Source organism: Leguminivora glycinivorella, chromosome 26, assembly GCF_023078275.1.
Source record: "Leguminivora glycinivorella isolate SPB_JAAS2020 chromosome 26, LegGlyc_1.1, whole genome shotgun sequence".
NCBI lineage: Eukaryota > Metazoa > Arthropoda > Insecta > Lepidoptera > Tortricidae > Leguminivora > Leguminivora glycinivorella.
Window position 1 is genome coordinate 1,363,787 of NC_062996.1, and position 23,339 is coordinate 1,387,125.

General features: G+C 36.1%; 1 protein-coding gene and 1 long non-coding RNA gene across 3 annotated transcripts in view; one reads left to right on the forward strand and one right to left on the reverse strand.

The window, feature by feature from the left end:
• LOC125239727 overlaps positions 1 to 23,339 on the forward strand; it is a 62,431-nt gene that overhangs the window by 20,045 nt on the left and 19,047 nt on the right. For both annotated transcript variants that reach the window (XM_048147369.1, XM_048147370.1), the window contains one exon: positions 18,352 to 18,434. In XM_048147369.1, coding sequence (XP_048003326.1) covers positions 18,352 to 18,434 — 83 coding nt within the window. The remainder of the gene's footprint in view (positions 1 to 18,351; positions 18,435 to 23,339) is intronic.
• LOC125239729 lies at positions 5,792 to 12,485 on the reverse strand. The gene is made up of 2 exons (XR_007178554.1): positions 11,604 to 12,485; positions 5,792 to 8,436 (listed from the first exon to the last, which is right to left on the reverse strand). It is a non-coding gene; the product is annotated as an uncharacterized LOC125239729 (long non-coding RNA).

Genomic DNA, 23,339 nt, shown 5'->3' on the forward strand with positions numbered 1-23,339 from the left:
CATACTTATATACATAGAAAATATCCATGACTCAGGAACAAATATCTGTGCTCATCACACAAATAAATGCCCTTACCGGGATTCGAACCCAGGACCGCGGCTCAGCAGGCAGGGTCACTCACTACCGACTGAGCCAGACCGGTCGCCATTAATATCATGATGTCTTCCAGATGTGGCCCGACACGCTTTTATATTACTCGTAATTATAAGTTAGGATCAAACTTATAATTACTTGTATAGCACAAAACCTCATAGGTATCTAAAATACACACAACTGCAGCTTGCCGCCTACAGTGTGTAAAGTAAAAATACACACTGTATACTGCAAGCTGCGGTATACGCGATTAAGTCCCGTTTACAATGCAGATGAGATGAGACTAGAAATAATTAAAATAAAAAAAAACGCTATAAACATTATACATACTAATATTATAAATGGGAAAGTGTGTGTGTCTGTTTGTCTGTCTTTCACGGCAAAACGGAGAGACAAATTGACGTGATTTTTTAAGTGAAGATAGTTGAAGGGACGGAGAGTGACATAGGCTACTTTTTGTCTCTTTCTAACGCGAGCGGAGCCGCGGGTAAAAGCTAGTTAAATTATAAATGGGAAAGTGTGTATAGTATGTTTGTTTGTCCGTCTTTCACGGCAAAACGGAGTGATGAATTGACGTGATTTCTTAAGTAGATATAGCTGAAGGGATGGAAAGTGACATAGCCTACTTTACTGGTATGCCGACGAAAAGTTTCCAAAATTCTGAAATTTTCACGTAGGAGAACTTCATCGGAAACTTTCCATACTTTGTATGGACAGTTGTATGGGTGGAAACTTTTCATTTCATAAATTTAAATTCCCTTTAGTGAAAGTTTCGTGAATTTTTCAAGAAATTTAAAAATTTTTTGTAAAGTTTCCGCAACTTGCACATCACTAGGCTACTTTTTGTCTCTTTCTAACCTTCCACTTCCATAAAATGGGGGTTGGAAGTTTGTATGGGGCATTCAGCAATTTTCGACTTTAACGCGAGCGAAGCCGCAGGCAAAAGCTAGTATATTGTTTGTACATGTCATACAAGAACACGCGCACGGTCAAGGCCTAGAAACCTTACGCTGTGCGGTTAACTGCATTAACGCCCACACTGTATAGTGTATCTACGTATCTAAGTATAAAGTGTATCTACGTATAAAAGAATATTGAATTAATCGTTGGTATCTACAAATGTACAAGGTGTTTAGTTTTAGTTTACAATAGTTAAAGGGCTGACTATACATATACGTTACTTTGCAGTTCAGAATGGTCCTTTTTAACCTCCGACGCAAAAACGACGGGGTGTTATAAGTTTGACGTGTCTGTCTGTCTGTCTGTCTGTTTGTCTGTCTGTGTGTGTGTCTGTCTGTGGCATCGTAGCTCCCGAACGGATGAACCGATTTCGATTTAGTTTTTTTTATTTGAAAGCTGTGTTAGTCGGGAGTGTTCTTAGCCATGTCTCATGGTAGTAAACACATGATAGTAAACACACAAACAGTACAAACCCGAAACCATTCCTTTCGAGACTGATTTCTCAATACTAGTACAAAACATCCAAAGCCTGAAAAATAAAGTACAGTTATTAGAAAGCTATCTACTAGAACACCAACATCAAATAATTTGTTTAACAGAAACATGGTTTAAAAAAGAACACGAGAACCAAATGTACCTCAACGGCTACGTCCTTGGCGCCAGCTACTGCCGAAGTGAACATAAAGGCGGAGGCACCGCTATTTTCTTGAAGGAAGGCATCCAATATAAAGAAATACCAGAAATCGCGGCGCTATCCGTAGAACGCACTGTGGAGTGTTGCGCAATTGAAATCAAGCCTAATGTATTGCTAGTAAATTTGTATAGACCTGATAGAAATGTAAACATATTTTTCGATTTCTTAGAAAAACTCTTAAATAGGTTAAAGTGTAAAAGCTACAAGCATATTATTATCGCCGGTGACTTTAATTTAAACAAATTTCAGAAATCTCCAAATTACGAAAGGCTAACTAATACTATGCTTGAACTTAATCTCCAACAAATCATAGACGTACCCACTAGATCTACCATTAATACTGCAACCTGTATAGACCTCATATTTTCTAATTATACAAATTACAACGTACATATAGAGGACTATGGTCTCTCTGACCATAAAAGCCTAATATATACATTCAAACAACATAGTGAAACTACATCTAATAATACATACACCTATAAAAGGATTTTTGACACAGAAAACATAGCTAAATTTAAAACAGCTCTAAACCAAATAGAATGGAAAAACATTCTAGTCCAAAGCTACAACATAAACGCAAATTATAATATATTTCATTACCACATACTTCAACTGTTGAATAAAATATTTCCACGAAAAAATGTTAAAAGTAATACTAAAAAGAACAAACTTTGGCTCACAAAAGGACTAAAAATATCGTGCGCTCACAAACGACTGTTAAAAACTATAGTTAATCACAGCAACGATGTAGTATTAAAAAATCACTATAAATCATATTCTAAAATACTCAAAAAATGCATAACAATTTCAAAACGGCTTAATTATATAGGAGCAATGGAAAAGTCACAAAACAAAACAAAGGCTATGTGGCATATAATTAATAACATAACAGGTAAAAATAGACAAAAACAACACACAAACATAGAATTAATTCACCAGCAATCAAAGATTCAATGTCCCCAATCGATAGCTGATGCATTTAACGACTACTTTACCTCAGTGGGTAAAAGCACGGGACCTATCAATACCCCCATAGGCCGACCAGGCTCCAACCCCTCAGTTAACTCACTATTCCTCCATCCTGTTACCGAACAAGAAGTCCAAAAAATTATTCAGAACCTCCCTAATAAACATAGCAGTGGATACGATGAAATCCCAATCAGTTTGATAAAAGCCTGTAACACCGAATTAACACCACCCATCACGTTTCTCATCAATCAGTCCTTTAATGAATGCTGTTTTCCAGATAAATTAAAAATCGGCAAAGTCAAGCCTATCATAAAAAAAGGTGGGAAAAAATCAGATTTTGCCGATTACAGACCTATAGCAATCTTACCGTCCATATCTAAAATATTTGAAAAGTGCATGGCAGACAGAATGTATAATTTTCTAGAGAAATACCATCTACTAGAAGATAATCAGTTTGGTTTCCGCCGAAAACGTTCAACAACTCTGGCAGTTTACACATATATCCAAAACATATTAGAGTTTCTGAAAGATAAAAATTATGCCATTGGCCTTCTGCTAGATCTGTCTAAAGCTTATGATAGAGTATCCCATCCAATTCTACTTAATAAATTACACGAAATAGGTATTCGAGGTAATGCTAACTCCTGGTTAAAATCATACCTTACTAATAGAAAACAATTCGTACAAATCGAACACTACCATAAGGACTCCGGACAACTCCAAAACATCCATTCTAAATGGCAAACAGTCAATAGTTCCATACCCCAGGGCAGCGTACTGGGATGTATACTCTTCCTTATATACATAAATGACCTGCCTAAAATGACTAACCACAAATGTACAATATTTGCAGACGATATCTCCCTTATATTCAAACACGATAAAAACCAAACTGACCAATAAGGTAACTGTACCATATTACGGGAACTTAAGACGTTTCCTACTTTGAGTGAGGATTGTAAAAAAAATGCGAAGTTTCTAGTCGTGTTAACTATTTTATTTTAAGGATAAGTCTTCTACGATCGATTTAAGACACTATTTTGCATCGTAACTTCCAATTTATAGAAATTACCATTGTTTTACTTAATCCTTAGTTTGCCCATTATTCCGGGATACAATTTTGGTATGGCTTCAATTCCGGGAGTCGTTGTACGTAATTACGGGATACCTTTAAAGTCCACGTTGTTGAAGCATAATGTAAAAAAACGAATCAAAAATATTGTTTACATAAATATATAATGCACATATCGTTTTGATAGATGCTTATACAGAATGTATTTTTATAATTGGCAATGTTTTGATGGGTTGGGGTGGCATGGGAAATATGATATTTTACGGTATGACGATTGTATGATATAATGACAGGGTGTTATAAGTTTTACTGTCTGTCTGTCTAAAGCATCGCTTTCGAATGGATGAACCGATTTAGATTAGTTTTTTTTCGTTTGAAAGCTGAATTAGTCGAGAGTGTTTTTAGCCATGTTTGATGAAAATCGGTTAACAATGTCGGGGGTTTTTTCAAAATTTAATTTCAATCCAGAAGCTATTGCCGGTTATAAAAATTGCATGGTACTCATGAAAATTTCAGTTTTTTGGTACTGGTGATCACTGAGCTACACCGTATACATATATGGTGGTGATACGTTATTCAAGATATGTATATACAAATAAATAGTACTCAATAAATAAATATTATAGGCCGATCTTACACTGATTGACTGTCCAACGAATTTGTACTATTTTATATTTATATATGTCTATCCTATTATGTATTATTATTATGTAAATTTTAGCTTTTTAGTACTAATAATGATTGAGCTAAATCGTACACGGACACTGACTGACGGACAAACCAATATGCGGTATAAAGATTTTTAGCTAACTAAGGAAGTTTAAAAACATAATAGCCGGGTCTCTATACCTTCTTTTATGTGTTTTTATATCTTAGTATACTTTATATAGGCATGCCGGAATAAGATACACTCATATAAAGTCGTGTACTTAACTACGGCAGTCAACACAAAGGCTATATTAAAAAACAAACAAGATTTTTTTCTTAGTACATTGGAAGATTATATAACAATTATACTCAAAACATCGAAAGAAATAACCTTTGTGCTTTAATTTTATGAAATAAAACAAATTTAATGTCGATGCCATACTCCAATATTTCGCACGTATTACGACGAGTATACATTTCGTACTCAATTATGAGATTAAAATCTAAAAAATATATGTACCGTAATTATGTCACTATAATCTGTAATCTTTACTCAATATATTTACATCAAATATATAAATATACTTCCCCACAAATAGTAATAGAACATAAAAACATTACGGACTGTGTTTCCGTTATTCCGTGATACTCCCGCAATTATGTACACCGCGTCAAAATAGTGTACATTATTCCGGGAGCGGGTATTTTAATTAAAATATGCTTCAAATTAATTTGAAACGATGATATAAATGTCTTTTAAAAACTATAACACAATTATGATACAAATTTCATATAAATAAACTTACCCGCATCACAGTAAACCCTTAAGAAGTTCCGCTCCCGTATTAAGCTCACCGTCAAACACGCCCATAGAAACCTCTGCGTGGTTGCGACTGACGCGTTTGGAAGTACCTCACGGCTTCAAAAGATATGATACATATTCAAAAATCGACTTTTTCGGTTCTATTTGATCTATAGTTAATGAAATACTGCATTAAATTAAGATTTTACTGATAGTTTCCTTATTTTGCGACAAAAACCAAAGTATCCCGGAATAATGTACGACATTTTACTATCCCGGAATAGTGTACAGTTACCTTACTCACACATAAAGGAAACCTTCTCTGACATCTCAGAATGGCTACAAGACCATAATTTGATTATAAACACAACTAAAACAAAAATTATACAATTTAGACCACACCAAAAACGACCGACTGACTTGACACCACCAAGGCTCAAGAGCTCAGTCACAGGGATCCATCATTTAATCTATTGCTTCCAGTTTCATGTGAGGGCATGTCCGTGGCCCTCGAGCTCCGGTATGGGGGTTTATCATTTAAACCACTGCTTCCAGCTACATTTGCTTTATTACATTGATTGCTTCAATTACAGTGTCAAATAATAATCAGGAATATAACATTAATCAAATCATTAATCATCTACTATCAGTAGTTACAATCCGTACAAAAACTCTTATAACCTAAAAAGTGAAGTGCCGCCAAATCTGACGTTTACTGTTGACATTCGTTAAGCCCATGCACAGATGAGCTACGATCAGTATAAGGCTATATATACAGAATGTTATTCATTGTGATGCTTACAGCTTCGGCCGTCCTTATTATAAAGTGAGCCCTCTCACTAAACATATTCACCTCAATAACAGTGGTAACAAACGTACGGGTACCTATCTACGCTTAATGTCAACATTCATTACTACAGTATCAATCCACAGACATTCATTACTACAGTATCCTTCTCCTAAACCTTATTAAATAATCAGTATAACACATATACAAAATCTTAAATTCTTTCGTAACCTTATTACAGTTATTAAATATACAAGAGCTATCAGTTTAACACATATAAAATCATCAGCCTTTTAATCTCATAAAATCACAAATCAAGATCACTTTTAATCTGCAGTTACCTATCTTTCATTAATATATTAAGGAACTTAAATCATGCTCTTCTAGACAGTTTATGAGTAAGTAAAAATCAACATCAATACAGCCTGTCCTAATGCCTGCTCTAAACCTATGCATAACTTTTTTTTTTGTAATATTCAACATATTTATAAACACGCATTACCAACATCAAGTAGCTGTAACAGCTTGCATTTCGTTGAAGTTTTCCAATCTAGCAACTAATTTACAATCATAGACTGCTCCAAGCAATTAATACAAGTAGGTATAAACGACCATTAACAACCGCAGCCTGTCTTCAAGACCTACTCAACATTCTGGCAAATTAGATCATTATATTCAATGCGTGTCTTGATCAATCGCAACCCTCGGTCTTTCACAGATTTCAGGAACTGTTCTTATCACATTAACAAAGTATATATATATATATAAATAATAATCTCAGTCCGCTTTCAAAGGTCAGTTCTAAACATATTAACGAATTATGTATCATTAACAATGCCATAGGCAGTTTGAATTTTGTACATAATATAAAGTGATTAACACTCAGTTTGTCCACAAATGTTCTAATCATATGAACAAAGTATTATCATTAACTATCTCAGTCTGTTTACAATACCTGTTTTATAACCAGTATGATTATCCATTTTATCAAAGTATATAAAACATCATTATCAATCTCTGCCTACTAGGCTTGTTATTTAAGTATTGACTAAGTATAATATATCATTAATAGTCACATTCAGCTTACAAAGTCAATTCTAATCATATTATCGAGGTTTTTATATTATATCATTAACTATCTCAGTCTGCCTTCAAGGCCGGTTCCAAAGTATAACATATTAGCAAAAGTATATTTTCTAATTAACATCACAGTCTGCCTACTAGACTAGGCCTGCTCTTATCATATTAATAAAGTATATTATATCACTAATAATCAGTCTGCTTACAAGCCTGTTCTAATTATATTAACAAAGTATATATCATTAACAGTCAACCTAAAGGCCTGTTCTGAACATATTAATAAGAGATATTATGCCATAAACATCCGCAGTCTGCCTTTAAGGCCTGCTCTTTTCATCAACAAAATATAATTTGTTATGGCCCGTTCTTGACTAATCAAGGCGGTCTGCCAATCAATCAATTAAATTATGGCCTGCTCTAGACTGGTGTGGCCTAGACAGTCTGCCATATCGGCCTGCTCTAGAATGTCAAGATGGTATTATAGCCTGTTCTAGACAGTCTGCCTTCACGGCCTGCTCTAGAATGTCAGGCTACTACCCAAACCTGTTCCAGACAGTCTGCTCCTTCATTCAACCTAATCAATCAATATAATTTTATAATTTGGTATGGCCTGCTCTAGACTGGTGTGGTCTAGACAGTCTGCCATAACGGCCTGCTCTAGAATGCCAAACTGGTATCATAGCCTGTTCTAGACAGTCTGCCTTCACGGCCTGCTCTAGAATGTTAGGCCCAACCCAGTCAGGACCTGTTCCAGACAGTCTGCTCCTTCATTCATCATAATCAATCAATCAAAAGGTATTAACCTTTTCAATCTTATATGTTTGTTATGGCAAATAATATCATCATCAACAATCAGGGCCTGCCCCAGACAGTCTGCCTTTAAGGCCTGTTCTGAGCAGTTTTCCAACATACATTTACCTATCAATATTTTGTTTAAAATTTGATTCACGCAACAAGCTTACATTACAAGAATCTTCGAATCGACATAAGTCACAATCTATACATAGCTTTGTTTGTTTTACCTACTATCATGGCCTAGTCTAGACTACAGACTGCCATAACTCGGCACTCAATTAAGATTTTACAATATGTATATAAAGACTAGTATAGTCGTGCCAGCTATTAATCTTATAACATTGAATCTCGACACTCTCAATCAATGCACATATAGAGAGATTCGCTTCCTTATCGTGTAAGTACACGGCACTGCAGTACGGCGACTCTGCGACCCTGATCACCAGCAGCTTGGCACTCGGTCCGCTGGCAGTGGCTCCACCATCTATCAGATTTAACCTTCTTTACATCAGTGTGCTCTTGCAGCGAGGCTCTTCCAAATCATCAATTTCATCCGATCAGCCATATTACCAGCGTTGGAACATAAAACAAATAGAAACACATTATACTATTGTCAGTACCTAATTCTCGTTCTAGCCACAGACGTTAAAAATTCGATCAGACACAGTCGATCATCATCATCATAATTCGTCTAGGTATAAGATTATTACCATCATTATAATCCATCATCGATTTTATCTGGTTATTAACCCTGTTATATACATCGAAACAAACTTTCAGTCAACATAGAAAAGCATAGAAAAATCACCCTCAAGAGACCTGCTACTTATTGAGTATAGTACCTTAAAACCTAAAATTATCAGTATTGAAATTGAATCAGTAATCAGACGTCATGGACATCAGTCTCAGTAGATACTCTCAGTATTTTAATCAAAGATTCATATCATTAATTTAATACAATGACATTCATACTAATTTCATTTATCAACCTTGAATATATTTAGAAAATTAAGTATTATATTCACAATTTCCGTTACTTTTAACGCCTTAATTGCCAAATTGGCTTCGTAATTGCAGTTTCACGTGCTCTGCCTACCCCATTTTGAAATACAAACATGGCGTTATGTAAGTTTATCAGTAAATATTAATTAAATGCAACATCCCTGGGAACATTTTGGGTAGCTATTGAAATCTTGTAGCTATTAGTAACCTTTAATGAAACAAAACTTCTTAGGTACCTATACAAATATTCAATGAACTTTCCTACGTATTACATTCTCTTTCTCTTGCAGTTTTATAACGTTAATTGTTTATTAACCCGCAGATTCATAATGGCAATAATCAACTACTTATTGGAATCGGAAATTTCAGAAACATCTCTTCAACCTCTGGCTCTGCAGCGACTCACGAGGGCGCAACAAACAACATTATTCAGACAAAATCAAAATGAACCTCTGAAGTCTTTGGCCGGAGCCGAAAACGCTATTTGCATACCAGCCATATTATTTAGAATAGGTTCAGTTACTTATATCTTATTCATTTCTTCTTTTTGTTACATTGGTACAGCCGTCGAGCTCTATTTGGATGTAAACAGCACTCTTCTAAATAAAATGTAACCTTCAATTTTGTATTCGTTGGTTACCTTAATATTACGATTAAATTTACCTACTTATTTCTGGTCATCACTGAGTTTCCATCATACAATAATTAATTACGCCAAATATTATGATCAAAAGTTGATTTCATGATGCTTTATGAAAAATTAAACCAACTCCAAATTCCTCCCTTTCTGGCTTATTTCGCAAGGTTTCTTTATATTAAAATGTCATTTACCGTTAACCACATAAGTACATTTAAGTCACTCTGGAAACTCTAGATATTACCTTTTTTTTGTATCATTGGACTAGGTACTAAGCCACCAAAGACAATGTACGGCATATCGACACCACACAATAAAATCATTGCAACAATCATCTGCTAAGATGCTGTGGCCAATGATGTATCAATACAACAGGAATCCGAACAAATAAATGTATTAATACCAAAACTTGGTAGTACCTAAACAATTTGAAGTAGATACTTCTATTTACCATTGTTACTTTTTTTTAAAGTCCATTTTCAATGATAATTGAATAAAAAAAGTTCTGCTGGTATTTCAAACAAGCATGGTTTTTTTGATATTTAATTTAAATTACTTATATAACTTGATATTTTTTTTAATTTTAATAAGTAGGTACCTACAGGTCACCTGCTTTTACCTTTACTAGGCACTGTATACCTTGAACTGGCTTGTAATTTTTACCTTTACTAGGCACTTGCAATTTTAAATATAGTGACCTAAAAGTTACGACCTGGTAGTTGTGTTTACTTAAAATACATCAATAATTACTCTGTCTATTAACCTGAATCTACCATACTATAAATTATTTGTGTTCTTTTCTAGAATAATTCCATAGAATTACTGACTCTCTAACATGTTGGTAGTGGGGAAAAGTAATGTGCACACTCAATCCCTTAAAACAAAAACTAAAAAAAAGAACCGGGTTATCACTAAACCTTTTATACTTACATACATATTTGATCATCAACATAGATAAATATCACATGGTAATATTCAAAGGCATACTTTCGTGATGTACATTGTACAGTACCAAAATTCGAAATGGAATCAGAGGCCAATTGTCCTGGATGAAAATGATGATGCTTTGAAATTGTAACCTTTGTTTTCGGAGTAACCTTTTAGAAATTTAGTGTTAAAAGATAGTGACACCATGAAATGGTTGTGTGTCTCTTTTACACTCATGTACTGTTTATATCATTAGTAACATTACTTAACTACCTTTGTATGTAACCCCGTGATTAATCATGCCAGTTATCCATATCAGTCGGTCACAAAAATCATTAGAGAATCAATGAAGAATTTGAAGTAATTAATAATATCCATAATTGAGGAGTAATCAATTCAGGAAAACCCATTATATCTTTATATTGCATAAATATTACTCATACTTTCACAAAATTCAGGCTTGATAGTATAAGCGGACCTTTGATTAGCTTACTACACAATAGGTAATAGTCTGGAATAGAGATCTGATTCACTCTACCAGTTTTAATATATCACTACCAGTACCGCTACACATTTGGAATTCTTATAATCTATGATTTTATTTATTCACTTTTTACTTGCCTACTCTCCTTAAATTATTAAATAAAGCATTCAACATCAACTATGTACATTGTAGTATTCATTTGCCTAGATCTCAAAATATTTATAAATAAATATTGCGCTACGGAATCAAAACTAATTTCTTTGTACCTTATACCTCAAATAACTGATACATATATTTTATATATAATTATGTACATGAACTATCTATTGAGCTATGTATTCTGATTTATGAACCACAGTTTATATATTCTATGACCTGTGACCTGTGTGCCGCTTGGTAAAAATCTCTTTATATTGAAACCCGACATAGCCTGCTAACAATTTAATTTAGCATGCTACTGCTTGAAGCTCTTTTCTCATTTTACATAATAGCTAAAACTTTGGATTGTTAATCTATATCATTATCTTTGTTATATTTCATCATACATATATATATATAGGTACTATATAACCAATGTGTCTGAACAAAAAATAACTTTTCAGTACTTTTCAGTAAACCATCCAAAAGAATAAGTATACATTCAACTTACATGTGTTAATCAGTTTTCTCTGAGTACCTGCACTGCACCAGAATACTGTGTATTCTGTCCAATGCCATTCTTACCATCTAGCATTTCATATCCTTATCAACATGTTCAAGGCTTGTGCTGATGACATAGTTAGTTTCACCAAAGAGCTAATGCTTCAACCCTTAAGTTACCTCTCATCATACATCAGCTGTTTGATTCCTTGAGTTGTTCCTTTGTGTATGGCAGCTTCTCATCTCACAGCCCAAAAACAAACAATACAAAAGAAATGGTTAATAATTTGATCAACTGAAAACAAAGTTATGCTAGATGCACCAAACAAAAACCTTTTGGTTTTAAGTAAACAAAACGATCTGTCTTTTGCTCCTCTTATCGAACAAGTTAATGAAATCTTGTATCATTTATACACATATTTTCTGTAGTTTCTATTATCAAACCAACTTTTAGAAGGCCAAGTGACGTTTACGCACCTTGTGGACATTAGATCCTTTATCCAACTTCTGAGATGTGAGCCAAGCCAAGGCTCAAGAGCTCAGTCACAGGGATCCATCATTTAATCTATTGCTTCCAGTTTCATGTGAGGGCATGTCCGTGGCCCTCGAGCTCCGGTATGGGGGTTTATCATTTAAACCACTGCTTCCAGCTACATTTGCTTTATTACATTGATTGCTTCAATTACAGTGTCAAATAATAATCAGGAATATAACATTAATCAAATCATTAATCATCTACTATCAGTAGTTACAATCCGTACAAAAACTCTTATAACCTAAAAAGTGAAGTGCCGCCAAATCTGACGTTTACTGTTGACATTCGTTAAGCCCATGCACAGATGAGCTACGATCAGTATAAGGCTATATATACAGAATGTTATTCATTGTGATGCTTACACACAAGATTTAAATATAATTGAAGTAACCGAATGTAACTTGCTAGGACTTACCATTGATACCCATTTAGACTGGAAAACGCACATTGCCAAAGTTAAATCAAAATTCTCTTCATTTCTCTACGCTTTCAGTATATTAAAATCAAATACACATACCCAGTGTGCCCTATCTGCTTATTACGCATACGCCCAGTCGTGGCTTAGTTATGGTCTGCTGTTATGGGGCCATAGTAGCGACGCACATGACCTCTTCATAAAGCAAAAGAAATGTATCCGTATATTAGCAAACATTCCACAATCAGACAGTTGCAAAACACACTTCCTGGACCTCCAAATATTGACGCTCCCCTCCTTATACATTCTAGAAACAGCCTCGTTTGTCAAAAACAATTTACACTTGTTTGAATTCAACAAAAGTGCGCGCCGTAAAGATAATCTCATCCTTCCTGAACCAAAACTAGAAATATATAAAAAAGGACCATATTACCGTGCCATAAATATATACAATAAGTTACCTAATGAAATAAAGTCAATACAGAAAAATAATATGTTCGCCAATAAACTCAAATCCGTGTTATTAGAAAAAGCATACTATACAATCGAAGAATTCATGCAGGATGATCTACAACGAAATTAAATACAATTTATAAACTTAGAATGTTATAATATAATAATGTGTGTAGCCAGTGTAGCTATAGCAAATCTAGGAATAAACTAGATATAATTTAGTAAATAACTAATGTATAAGAAATAGCCAATATTGCCATGCCCTACCGGGGTGCCATGCGACCTCCTTCATAATGTAACATCTGTAATGTAATACCATGGTTTGCAATAAATGATATTGATTGATTGATTGATTCATGAAAATCGGTCCACTATGTCGCGGTCGGGGTTTTTTTCAAAATTTTAATTTTGAGGTTAGGTTATTTTACGCACTAGTGCGAGAACTGGTTCATTTCTTGTCAGAGTAGAAACTTCGGAGGGTCATCTGCACTGAAAAACGATAGGTATACGCGCGAAAGTGGAGTAACACAATAATAGTTCAAAAAACTTTGATTTTTAGGGTTCCGTAGTTAACTAGGAACCCTTATAGTTTCGCCATGTCTGTCTGTCCGTCCGTCCGTCCGTCCGTCCGCGGATAATCTCAGTGACCGTTAGCACTAGAAAGCTGAAATTTGGTACCAATATGTTTATCAATCACGCCGACAAAGTGAAAAAATAAAAAGTGGAAAAAAATGTTTTATTAGGGTACCCCCCCCCCCCCCCTACACGTAAAGTGGGGAGTGACTTTTTTTTCATTGCAATCCTAACGTGTTATATATTTTGGATAGGTATTTAAAAATGAATAAGGGTTTACTAAAATCGTTTTTTCATAATATTCGTATTTTCGGAAATAATCGCTCCTAAAGGAAAAAAAAGTGTATCCCCCCCTCTAACTTTTGAACCATATGTTTATAAAATATGAAAAAAATCACAAAAGTAGAACTTTATAAAGACTTTCTAGGAAAATTGTATTGAACTTGATAGGTTCAGTAGTTTTTGAGAAAAATACGGAAACCTACGGAACCCTTTATACTACGTCGGTGGCAAACAAGTATACGGCCCGCCTGATGTAAAGCGGTCACCGTAACCTATGGACGCCTGCAACTCAAACAGTGTCACATGCGCGTTGCCACCCCATTAGAAACTTGTACATTCCCTTTTGCTGTGTTAAGTACACAGCAAAAAGGAGTGTACAAGTTCCAAGGAGGGTTCGGGTTGCCGACGACAAAGGACAATAAACGGAACAACACACACACACCACTGACACTGAGCGTGGCCCGACACGCTCTTGGCCGGTTTTTTTAATTTTTACTTTTACCCCCAAAAGTGGCCCCTATAATTAAATTGTCTTTATTTAAATTACATGTCCGTCTTTGGGTCACAGGTTAACATATGTGTGCCATATTTCAAGTTAGTCGGTTCAGAAGTTTTGGAGAAAATTGATTGTGACAGACAGACGCACGAGTGTTCCTAAAAGGGACGGAACCCTAAAAATAGATTTAAGAGGGCTTTGTTCAAACTAGTGTTTGGTACTAGGTACTAGGTAGGCTAGGCAGTCCTAGACAAAATTTAGATGCTTCATTTATTTGTGAACTACATAACCGTCTTTAGCAATATACTTATGTAGATCTGCACGGGAAGCATGGTCGCGCGATAGACGATAAAATATCAGGCCGTCCCTATCGCACTTACAAATAGTGCGATAGGGACGGCCTGCTATTTTATCGTCTATCGCGCGACCATGCTTCCCGTGCTGTATTCATTAAGAGGATACGGTAGCGAAAATGCTAAAATGGAAAGGAGCCCCCCTTTCAACTTGGGAATTTTAGTTAAATATGCAACTGTTATTAACTAGATTTATCGAAAAAAAATTGTCCATTAAGAACAACTCAGTCAAGATATTTCAAAAAAATCTTTAAAATTGAGGTTCTGCTCTCGACTCTTTCCTCCTTCAAAACTTAATCAATCGGAACGAAATTTGAGAATCTGAATAACAATGAAATAATCTATGTCGGACCGTTTAGCTTTTTTGGTTAATTGTTACCAATCTTGAGTATCACACCTTTTTTTGCGCCACAATGAAAAAGGCCGTTTTTGGAATTTTTTGATTGGCTCTAGAGTCTTTAAAAAGCAGAATATCAAAAAAATCAAAACGGTCCGACACAGATAAAAATAATAACAATCTGTGTTGAAAAAAATCATTGCTCTATCTTCAAAAACCAGGGAGGAAATAGTCGAGAGCGTTTGTATGGAGAATTGACCCCTACCGTATCGTCTTAACATGACAACTAATTATTTGTATCTGTAGACTCACCCAGATCCCACAGGCAAACTGTGTAAACATTTTGGGGGACATTGTATAGTATGAATTTTCTGAGATGTTTTTTTGGCTTTTGCCGTAATCTGTTAAACAAAAGCCGTTGTTTCTATTATTCTCGGCGGCTAGCTCCCGTCTCCACGGCACGCGCTAAAGGTTCAAATTTATGAAACAGTTTGCCGTATGCAGGTAACTTTTTTGAAGATGACAAAACGTGTTATCTCCGAAAGGGCTTTTTATGGATTTGAACGTTGCTTTTTAACTACACTGAGACTATAGCGCGTGCCGTGGAGATGGGAGCTAGCCGCCGTGAATAATAGAAACAAAGGCTTTTGTTTAACAGATTACGGCAAAAGCCAAAAAACCATCTCAGAAAATTCATCCTATATTTATATTTTAAGTTTTTATGTTAGATGTTTTATTAAATAATAAAAAAAATGTGATGTACAGTCAAGTGTAAAAATATGGGTGCGTACAACTTATCAAAAATATGTCCCATAGCACTTTATGTCGGCGGAATAAGGTCTCGGTAGATATTTTTGAGCGGATAAAATCGATACGTATTTTTGCACTTGACTGTACTATTTCGTTAGTAAGGTCAATACGGATGAGAGCATTTTCATATTATCCGATCGGATATTATTCTGAACTTGCAATACAGTGACAACAAGTAAAAAGGCCCTAAGTTACTTACATCCGGTACGGTATCCCTGCATGGCCCAGTTTGGCCTTACCTAGTGTGTCAGATATGTCTTAAACAGAATATACAGTAGCTATACTTAGCCCAAGCCTACGCCAATATATCTCAATAGTTCAATTGGTTAAATTGCTCGCGAGAGGACGCCGCAAATTGTACATATCACTGAGTGGGTACAGATTCGCTGATATCATTTATTACGGGTAAACCACTTGCAGCTATCACATAACATAATAGGTACTATAAATAGATACTATATACTCCTTAGGCCCACTTGCATCAACCACTTAACTCAGGGTTAGTGGGCTGTCATCTGTCAAATTTTATATAAAATGGTGGGCTAACTAACCCTCGGGTTAACCCTCCAGTTTCGTTGGTGCAAGTGGCCCATAGTACTTATCTTCGGCTTCTTTTCTCAAAAATAGTGATATAATTAAGCTTTTCACTCTCGTACCGTACTATTAGGCCACTCAGCAAGCTTCGTGGCCTAAATATGGTACTCGGCTGAAAAGCTTTGTATTTCAGTACAGATGGTATTTTTTCTTACGCATTAGTGCGAGAAGTAAATTCTACTTCACCTTTAATGACGACTGTTTCGGTGCCGTAATTTCGTAATTAATTTCGTAAATTCTTTCTTTCTTTGTGGTCTACATTTAATTGTGGTCTTCATTTAAATAATAACAATTATACCAAATTAAATTTTTGAAACTTTTTGTACCTACCTACTTATACGAGTGAGCTTGATCGCTTTTTCTTTGGTGTATGGTATCATTGGTATCTATTTCAGGTTTTGCACTTACCTATATATAAACACTATTATGTACTTTAGCATGTAGTTGCGCTCTCTCGGAAGGGTTTCCACGGAAGACCAGCGTCGAGATCCTTAAGTGGTATCTTGACATTAAGCTGAGTGGAGACCCTTTCAGTGACGCTTAACAATAAATTAGTACTGTCTATGTAATTCCTAAATTTAAGCGTTTTCTGAATAAATTTCTTCTATTCTATTCTATTCTTCTATAGAAGTGGTTCATTATTTATATTTTAGGTCGAAACTTCGGAGGGCCACCTGGGTGGCTAGCCGAATGGCACAATCGCTCACGAAACGCTCACGAAACGAAGCGCTAGTAGATATCTATCTCTATCGCGCTTGCGTATTGGCGCGACAGAGCCAGCGGCGTATCGCTTTCGTTTGGCGTCGGAGAAATGCCATTCGGCTACGGGGCCTGGCCGACGCCAAACGAAAGCGATACGCCGCTGGCTCTGTCGCGCCAATACGCAAGCGCGATAGAGATAGATATCTACTAGCGCTTCGTTTCGTGAGCGTTTCGTGAGCGATTGTGCCATTCGGCTAGCCACCCTGTACTGAAAAGCGTCGTACGATTCACGCGCGAATGCGAAAAGGAAATTCGTAACACGTGTCGATTTAAAACACTCCCTTCGGTCGTGTTTATATTTATCGCCGCTCGTTTCGAACTTCCTTTTTTACGCACTTGTATCGAAATATTTCAATACAGGTGGTGTTTTTTCTTGTCAGCAGAGAAAAGAGACTCTATGTTGTCAGGTCGAAACTTCAGAGGGCCATCTGTACTGAAAAACGTCGTACAATACGTACCTATATCGAATAGTGTTGATTTAAAACAATCCTTGGGGTCGATTTTTAACCGACTTCAAAAAGGAGGAGGTTCTCAATTCGACTGAATGTTTTTTTTTTTGTATGTTATGTTTGGAGTCGGGGCCAGCCTGCGTATGGTTGGGTGGGGCAAACAAGCAATAGCAAGACGAGGAACAGGGCTGGTACCGACTACAAAAATAATTGATTTGTTTATAATTTGGATGTTTAGATTATTGCAATCCTACTTATAAGAAATCTGAATTCAAAGGTTCATTATATTTTGCTTTTTAGTTTCTCCGTGTTTTGTAACGCGCTTAGTTTTGCAGGCGGTTTTATTTTTTTGAATGTCAACTACTCGATTTCGTGAATTTCGTTCAATAATATACCTATCCACTACTAGCGATTTAAATTCTACTAATAGGATCAAAAACGAGTGGTCTTTACTTTACCACTGGATTTAACATTTCTAGCTGTCCTTTTTCAAAAATAGTTTTTCGAAAGGCAAATTCATGCGTTCGAGATTCAAAAATCGGTCCCCTGTGTTTTAATTTATCGCCATTCGTTTCGCACTTCCACTTTTCCGCACTTGTATCGTTGTTGTGTTTGTAATTATGATTCAGACTGTGTAAGGTCGACCTTCATGATTTTTTTACTTCTGCGTTGACATAAAAATAATGTTGTTTGTTACAGAAGATGGTGTGTCTCCTGCTTATGGAGCACTGCCTCCGCCATGCTGTACCGGCTGCTGACCAACCCTCTCCCACAGATCACAGGTAACCATAGACCATAGAGTATATTGAATAGTATGGCATAGAGCAGTGGTTCTCAAACTTATTTTCCCATGGAACACTTAGAAAGCAATATCTGACGGAACCCTTAAATTAAATAAATAAATAAAATAGTTTATTGCAATCTTTATTTTAATAAGTAAGTAATCATAATAGTAAAATCGAATCATTAAATTGTAATGTGAGGTATTACATGAAACTGTTTTTTTTTTATTTTTTAACAATTGGTGAATATTTGGTTTTATGGAAGAGAGTTGAAGTTGCATATCAGGTAACCAAAATTCACACGGAGCCCCCAGAGAGGCTTTGCGGAGCCCTAGGGATCCGCGGAGCACACTTTGAGTATGGCTGGTAAAGAGTTATCATCAGTTAAGGTTTTCGAATGCAGCGCCATCTATTATTAAGTTACGACAATTTTGGAACGCCACATATTTATGGCGGGATTTTTAAGTAAGTTTGATGTTTTCATTATGAATCTGAGCAAAAAAATCAACTGATTTTCCAAATTCCAAAATTTTACATGATTATTTACAATTTAATTACATATAATTAACCACAGAATGCCGTTCGCTAGTTTGCTGATGGTACAGCGACATCTACGTACTATACATTTTACGACAAGTCTTCACCCAGTTTGCGGGGGTAACAGTGACATCTAGCGAATAATTGTTTTTCACGCCCTCTATATCGTTAATTTTCTTAAACATATCCTAAGTACATCGGATTTACTATTTCCTTTGACTGAAAACACCGTGCCATAGACCACCCAAAACGGTGGGTGTTAGGGAAGCGGGGGGATAGAAAGAGACAAAAATTAGCCTATGTCACTCTCCATCCCTTCAACTATCTCCACTTGAAAAATAACGTCAATTCGTTGCTTCGTTTTGCCGTGAAAGACGGGCAAACAAACATCCTTTGCCTGAAGTATTGTACGGATAGTATTAATTTTTAAAACTAAATCCATTACTCCCTTGGGAACAAAATGGTACATTATTCTTCAGTACACGCAGATCTCATTATAATGAGACCCTTAAATGGCAATATGATGAAAAATGTGATGAAAAAATTAATACTTTCCGTAGTATCCGTACAATAAGTACTTCAGGCAAAGGATGTCTCAATCAGCCAAGGATTAAGAGTTTTGAATGATTCACGGTTATTTTCATTAGACTATATACTATTATATAGACGGTCTATATCCCGGTCAATATAAGTCCAGCCAAGGATTTTTGTTGCACTACCAGACTTTGACTATTAAGCTATAAAAAATATTACACATCATAAAAAATACATTTTATTTATGTTTTAAAATTATTTCAGCGTGTTTTACATTTATTTTGTAAATTTCACGTAGATAAATCGTTATAATTTGCAATCTGACAGGAAATTGTGACGGTCATCTGGATTCGAGCTTGACCGCGTTGCCATAGCAACGGACAGTATCTATAACAGAAACTTTAGTCAGAAAATGTCGACAAAATATTTTAACGGACACGTAAAATGAGTTCAATTAGTAGGTATCACAGAACACCCTCTGTGGTAGGTATGCTTCTTTGAACATTGCATTTAATTTATATGAAGTACAGCGGGGCAAATCTCGACTGGGGGGCAATTGTAACTAATCCATTTTTTCCATTATTACACTAAGATGTTGAAATCTACATGTCCACTGAACACTCCTTCCATATCAGTCGAGATTGGCCCGCTGTACAAGGACGTATATAAGGGGGGGGTTCAGGGGGTTCAAACCCCCCCCTTAGGCAGGACCGGATTAAGGGTAGAGCGAGTGGAGCGGCCGCTCTAGGCGCCACATGGTAAGGGGGCGCCAAAATCGAGAATGTGGAAAAATCCATACAAAAAATTATACGTTGCGTGGGCGCGCACATATCACAAAATGGCGAGAGGATTCGGAAATTAATCCACCTATTGAAAATCTAGATTTGTAATTCAGATTAAGTGGAAAGTTGCACCATATTGCCATTCATAAGGGCGCTGTTGCTGCGGCGCCGTAAAAGGAGGATTCTAGCCCTTGACGAACCACATTGTGCGGCGAACGGCAAAGTTACGTCGCTATCCAAATGCAAAAATATGACTCTATCCGATAGTCCAAAGCGGAGTTCCTCATAAAGCCAAAGGCGCAAAACGTCTCAGAGAGGCGCAATTTTGTGCGTCGCAGCATATGGTGAGCGAATTTTAAAGCACTCAGATCACTTAGTGGCAAAATACCGAAATGGGCGTCCCGACGGTGACGATCGAGTCCGCAGTTAATCTCTTAAGTCTCTTAATTAACTCTTAAACATTATTATAAAAATAATAGTGATGGCGAAATATAAGGCCTAAAAGTCGGGAACATAGACGCCCTGTGAAGTCAAAATACCCCAAAATATGTCAAAGACCGCAGCTCTGCAGAGTGCAGATGATAAAAGCTTGAAAGTTCGCGGATTCCCCGCTGGCGGTTGTCTTAATTAATCGAGTCAATAGGAAAAAAAACCGCGCTTACTATTTATAATTATCTGCTCTTTTAGTTAGGACAAATTCCGAATTTGCTTTCCTGACTTGGCCACTATAGTGCTCCATTTTGTTTGTTATTTTATGTACATGATATTCACGTTCAGCCACACGTACTTAACTATACTAGGGTGCGGCTACGAAAGTTCAACCATTTGTCCCTTTCGCACTCTGTCTGATGAAATCCATAAATTTTGTATTGCGTTAATCTTCAAATTACGGCATTACTATGAAAAAAAATTCGCGCTCGCTACGCTCGCGATTTATTTTCCTACGTAGTGAATCTTCTTCAAAAGGACGCCGAAAATTTATGCCCGGGCGGTGAACTAGTGGCACCTCGTACAACTGGTCGCCAAACCCATCGCAATAATGTTCTAGGGGAAACTGCGGAGATATACTACCGGCGAAACGTATATTAATTATCCTTTCTTGGAACATTTGATATCCGAGTTAGACGCCCGATTCCAACCTCATGAATACACAGTTGGCACATTACAAAAGGTCTTGCCAACGAAGACTAATAATGTTGACAACGCCACAAAAACGGAACTACTGAAAGCTGCTAAACTTTTTCTTGGGTTAACAGAAGAAGAAGACCACAAATTCAAATCTGAATACGAACTCTGGCATAATCATTGGTCAACCCTGGAGCCCAAAAAAAAAAACCTAGAACTGCTATTGGGGCCATCGACCAGTGTGATCCAAATTTCTTTCTTTCGATCAGAAAGTTGCTATTGATACTGGCCACTTGGCCAGCAACTGCTGAAAGAAGTTTTTCAACCTTAAAAAGGTTAAAAACATTTTTGCGTAATAGGACGGGACAAGAGCGCCTCACGGGGCTAGCCTTTATGTCTATCCATAGGGAAATAGCTGCCGTAATAGACGCTAATGATATTGTCAATCAACTAATTTTAAGAAGAAAACGATTAAATATAGTTTTATAAGGAAATAGTGTCTTTTAATTTGCATCATTATTAATTAAATGTTCGAGACCGCTTTGTATCCGGTTGAGTTTATGACCCGGACCCCCCCCTTAGACTTTCTATATATACGTGCTTGCGCTGTACCTTGCAGTATTTTAGTGTTTGTTTGTGCTCAAAATGCGTTTGTAATCAATAACAATGGATTTATATGAAGAATCCGATATAGGTGAAGTAAAGATACGAGTAGACTACTGGTCGCAGCGGCGCCGCCATCCATTGAAGGTTTTGCCTTATGATTTTTTTCGTCTGTGTTTTTCTCTCAAATGTGATGAAAAATATTGTGTGTAACTTAGGAGGTAAAGATTTTGTAAACTCGTGTCTATAACTCTCTCCAGCCTGCGGCTGCCGCGAGTTATTAACACTCGTTGATAAAATCCCCCATACCTCCCTTGTTGCACAATATAGTAATATTATTCTATTCACGACAATTTATACCACGAAATTGTAGTAAAGCGAAAGAACATACCTTAATACTTTTTTTTTATACTACGTCGGTGGTAAACAAGCATACGGTCCGCCTGATGGAAAGCGGTCACCGTAACCTATGGACGCCTGCAACTCAAGGAGTGTCACATGCGCGTGGCCAACCCAAACTTGTACACTCCTTTTTGCTGTGTACTTAATACATAGCCAATACCGCCAACAAACATTTTCCCCTCACTAGCTCGGAAACACGTGTTTTGTCCTTTAATACCAGCGGGTAAAAACGCATTTTATCCACTAGTGGGTAAAGTAATTTGACCTTGAATAAAGTCAAATTAACTGCTTTAAAATTGATAAAAGTAGGTGAATCTAGTAATAAAGATGATTTACCACCTGTGGGAACTACTGGAAGCAGTGATAAACGCATTTTTTGCGTTGTAGTTTCCTCGCTACAGTGAGGGGAAACGTTTTGTGTTACACTCGGGTGCAAATATATTTTACTTCTCGTGTGTTAAAAAACTCGCAAGTTCAGGATTCTATTCTCGAACCACTCGCTTCGCTCGTGGTTCAACTATAGAATCTTTTCACTTACTCGTTTTTAAATTCCACACTCGGCGTTAAAATACAACTTTCCCCCTTGTATAACAAATAACTATTAATTTTTTTTTTAATTTCACACGCTTGGTTTTCTGCCAAGTCAAACATTTCGGAGCATTTTTGAACGATAATCGACTCCTATTTTATGTGATTTTACTAAATTTAATGACAGAAAATACGAAATTCTAATAAATTGTAGCAAAAATAAAACATAACAAGTTTTGTCATCTACACAATTTTATTCCTCAGTAAAATTATGCAATTTATTTGTTTTAAATGTTTGGCTGTTGAGACCGATTACCTTAGTCTTAGAAGAAAATTTTACCTTTATACTCTAGAGCATAAAATGTGATTTTAAAGGTGCACTTTTTGAGCATGA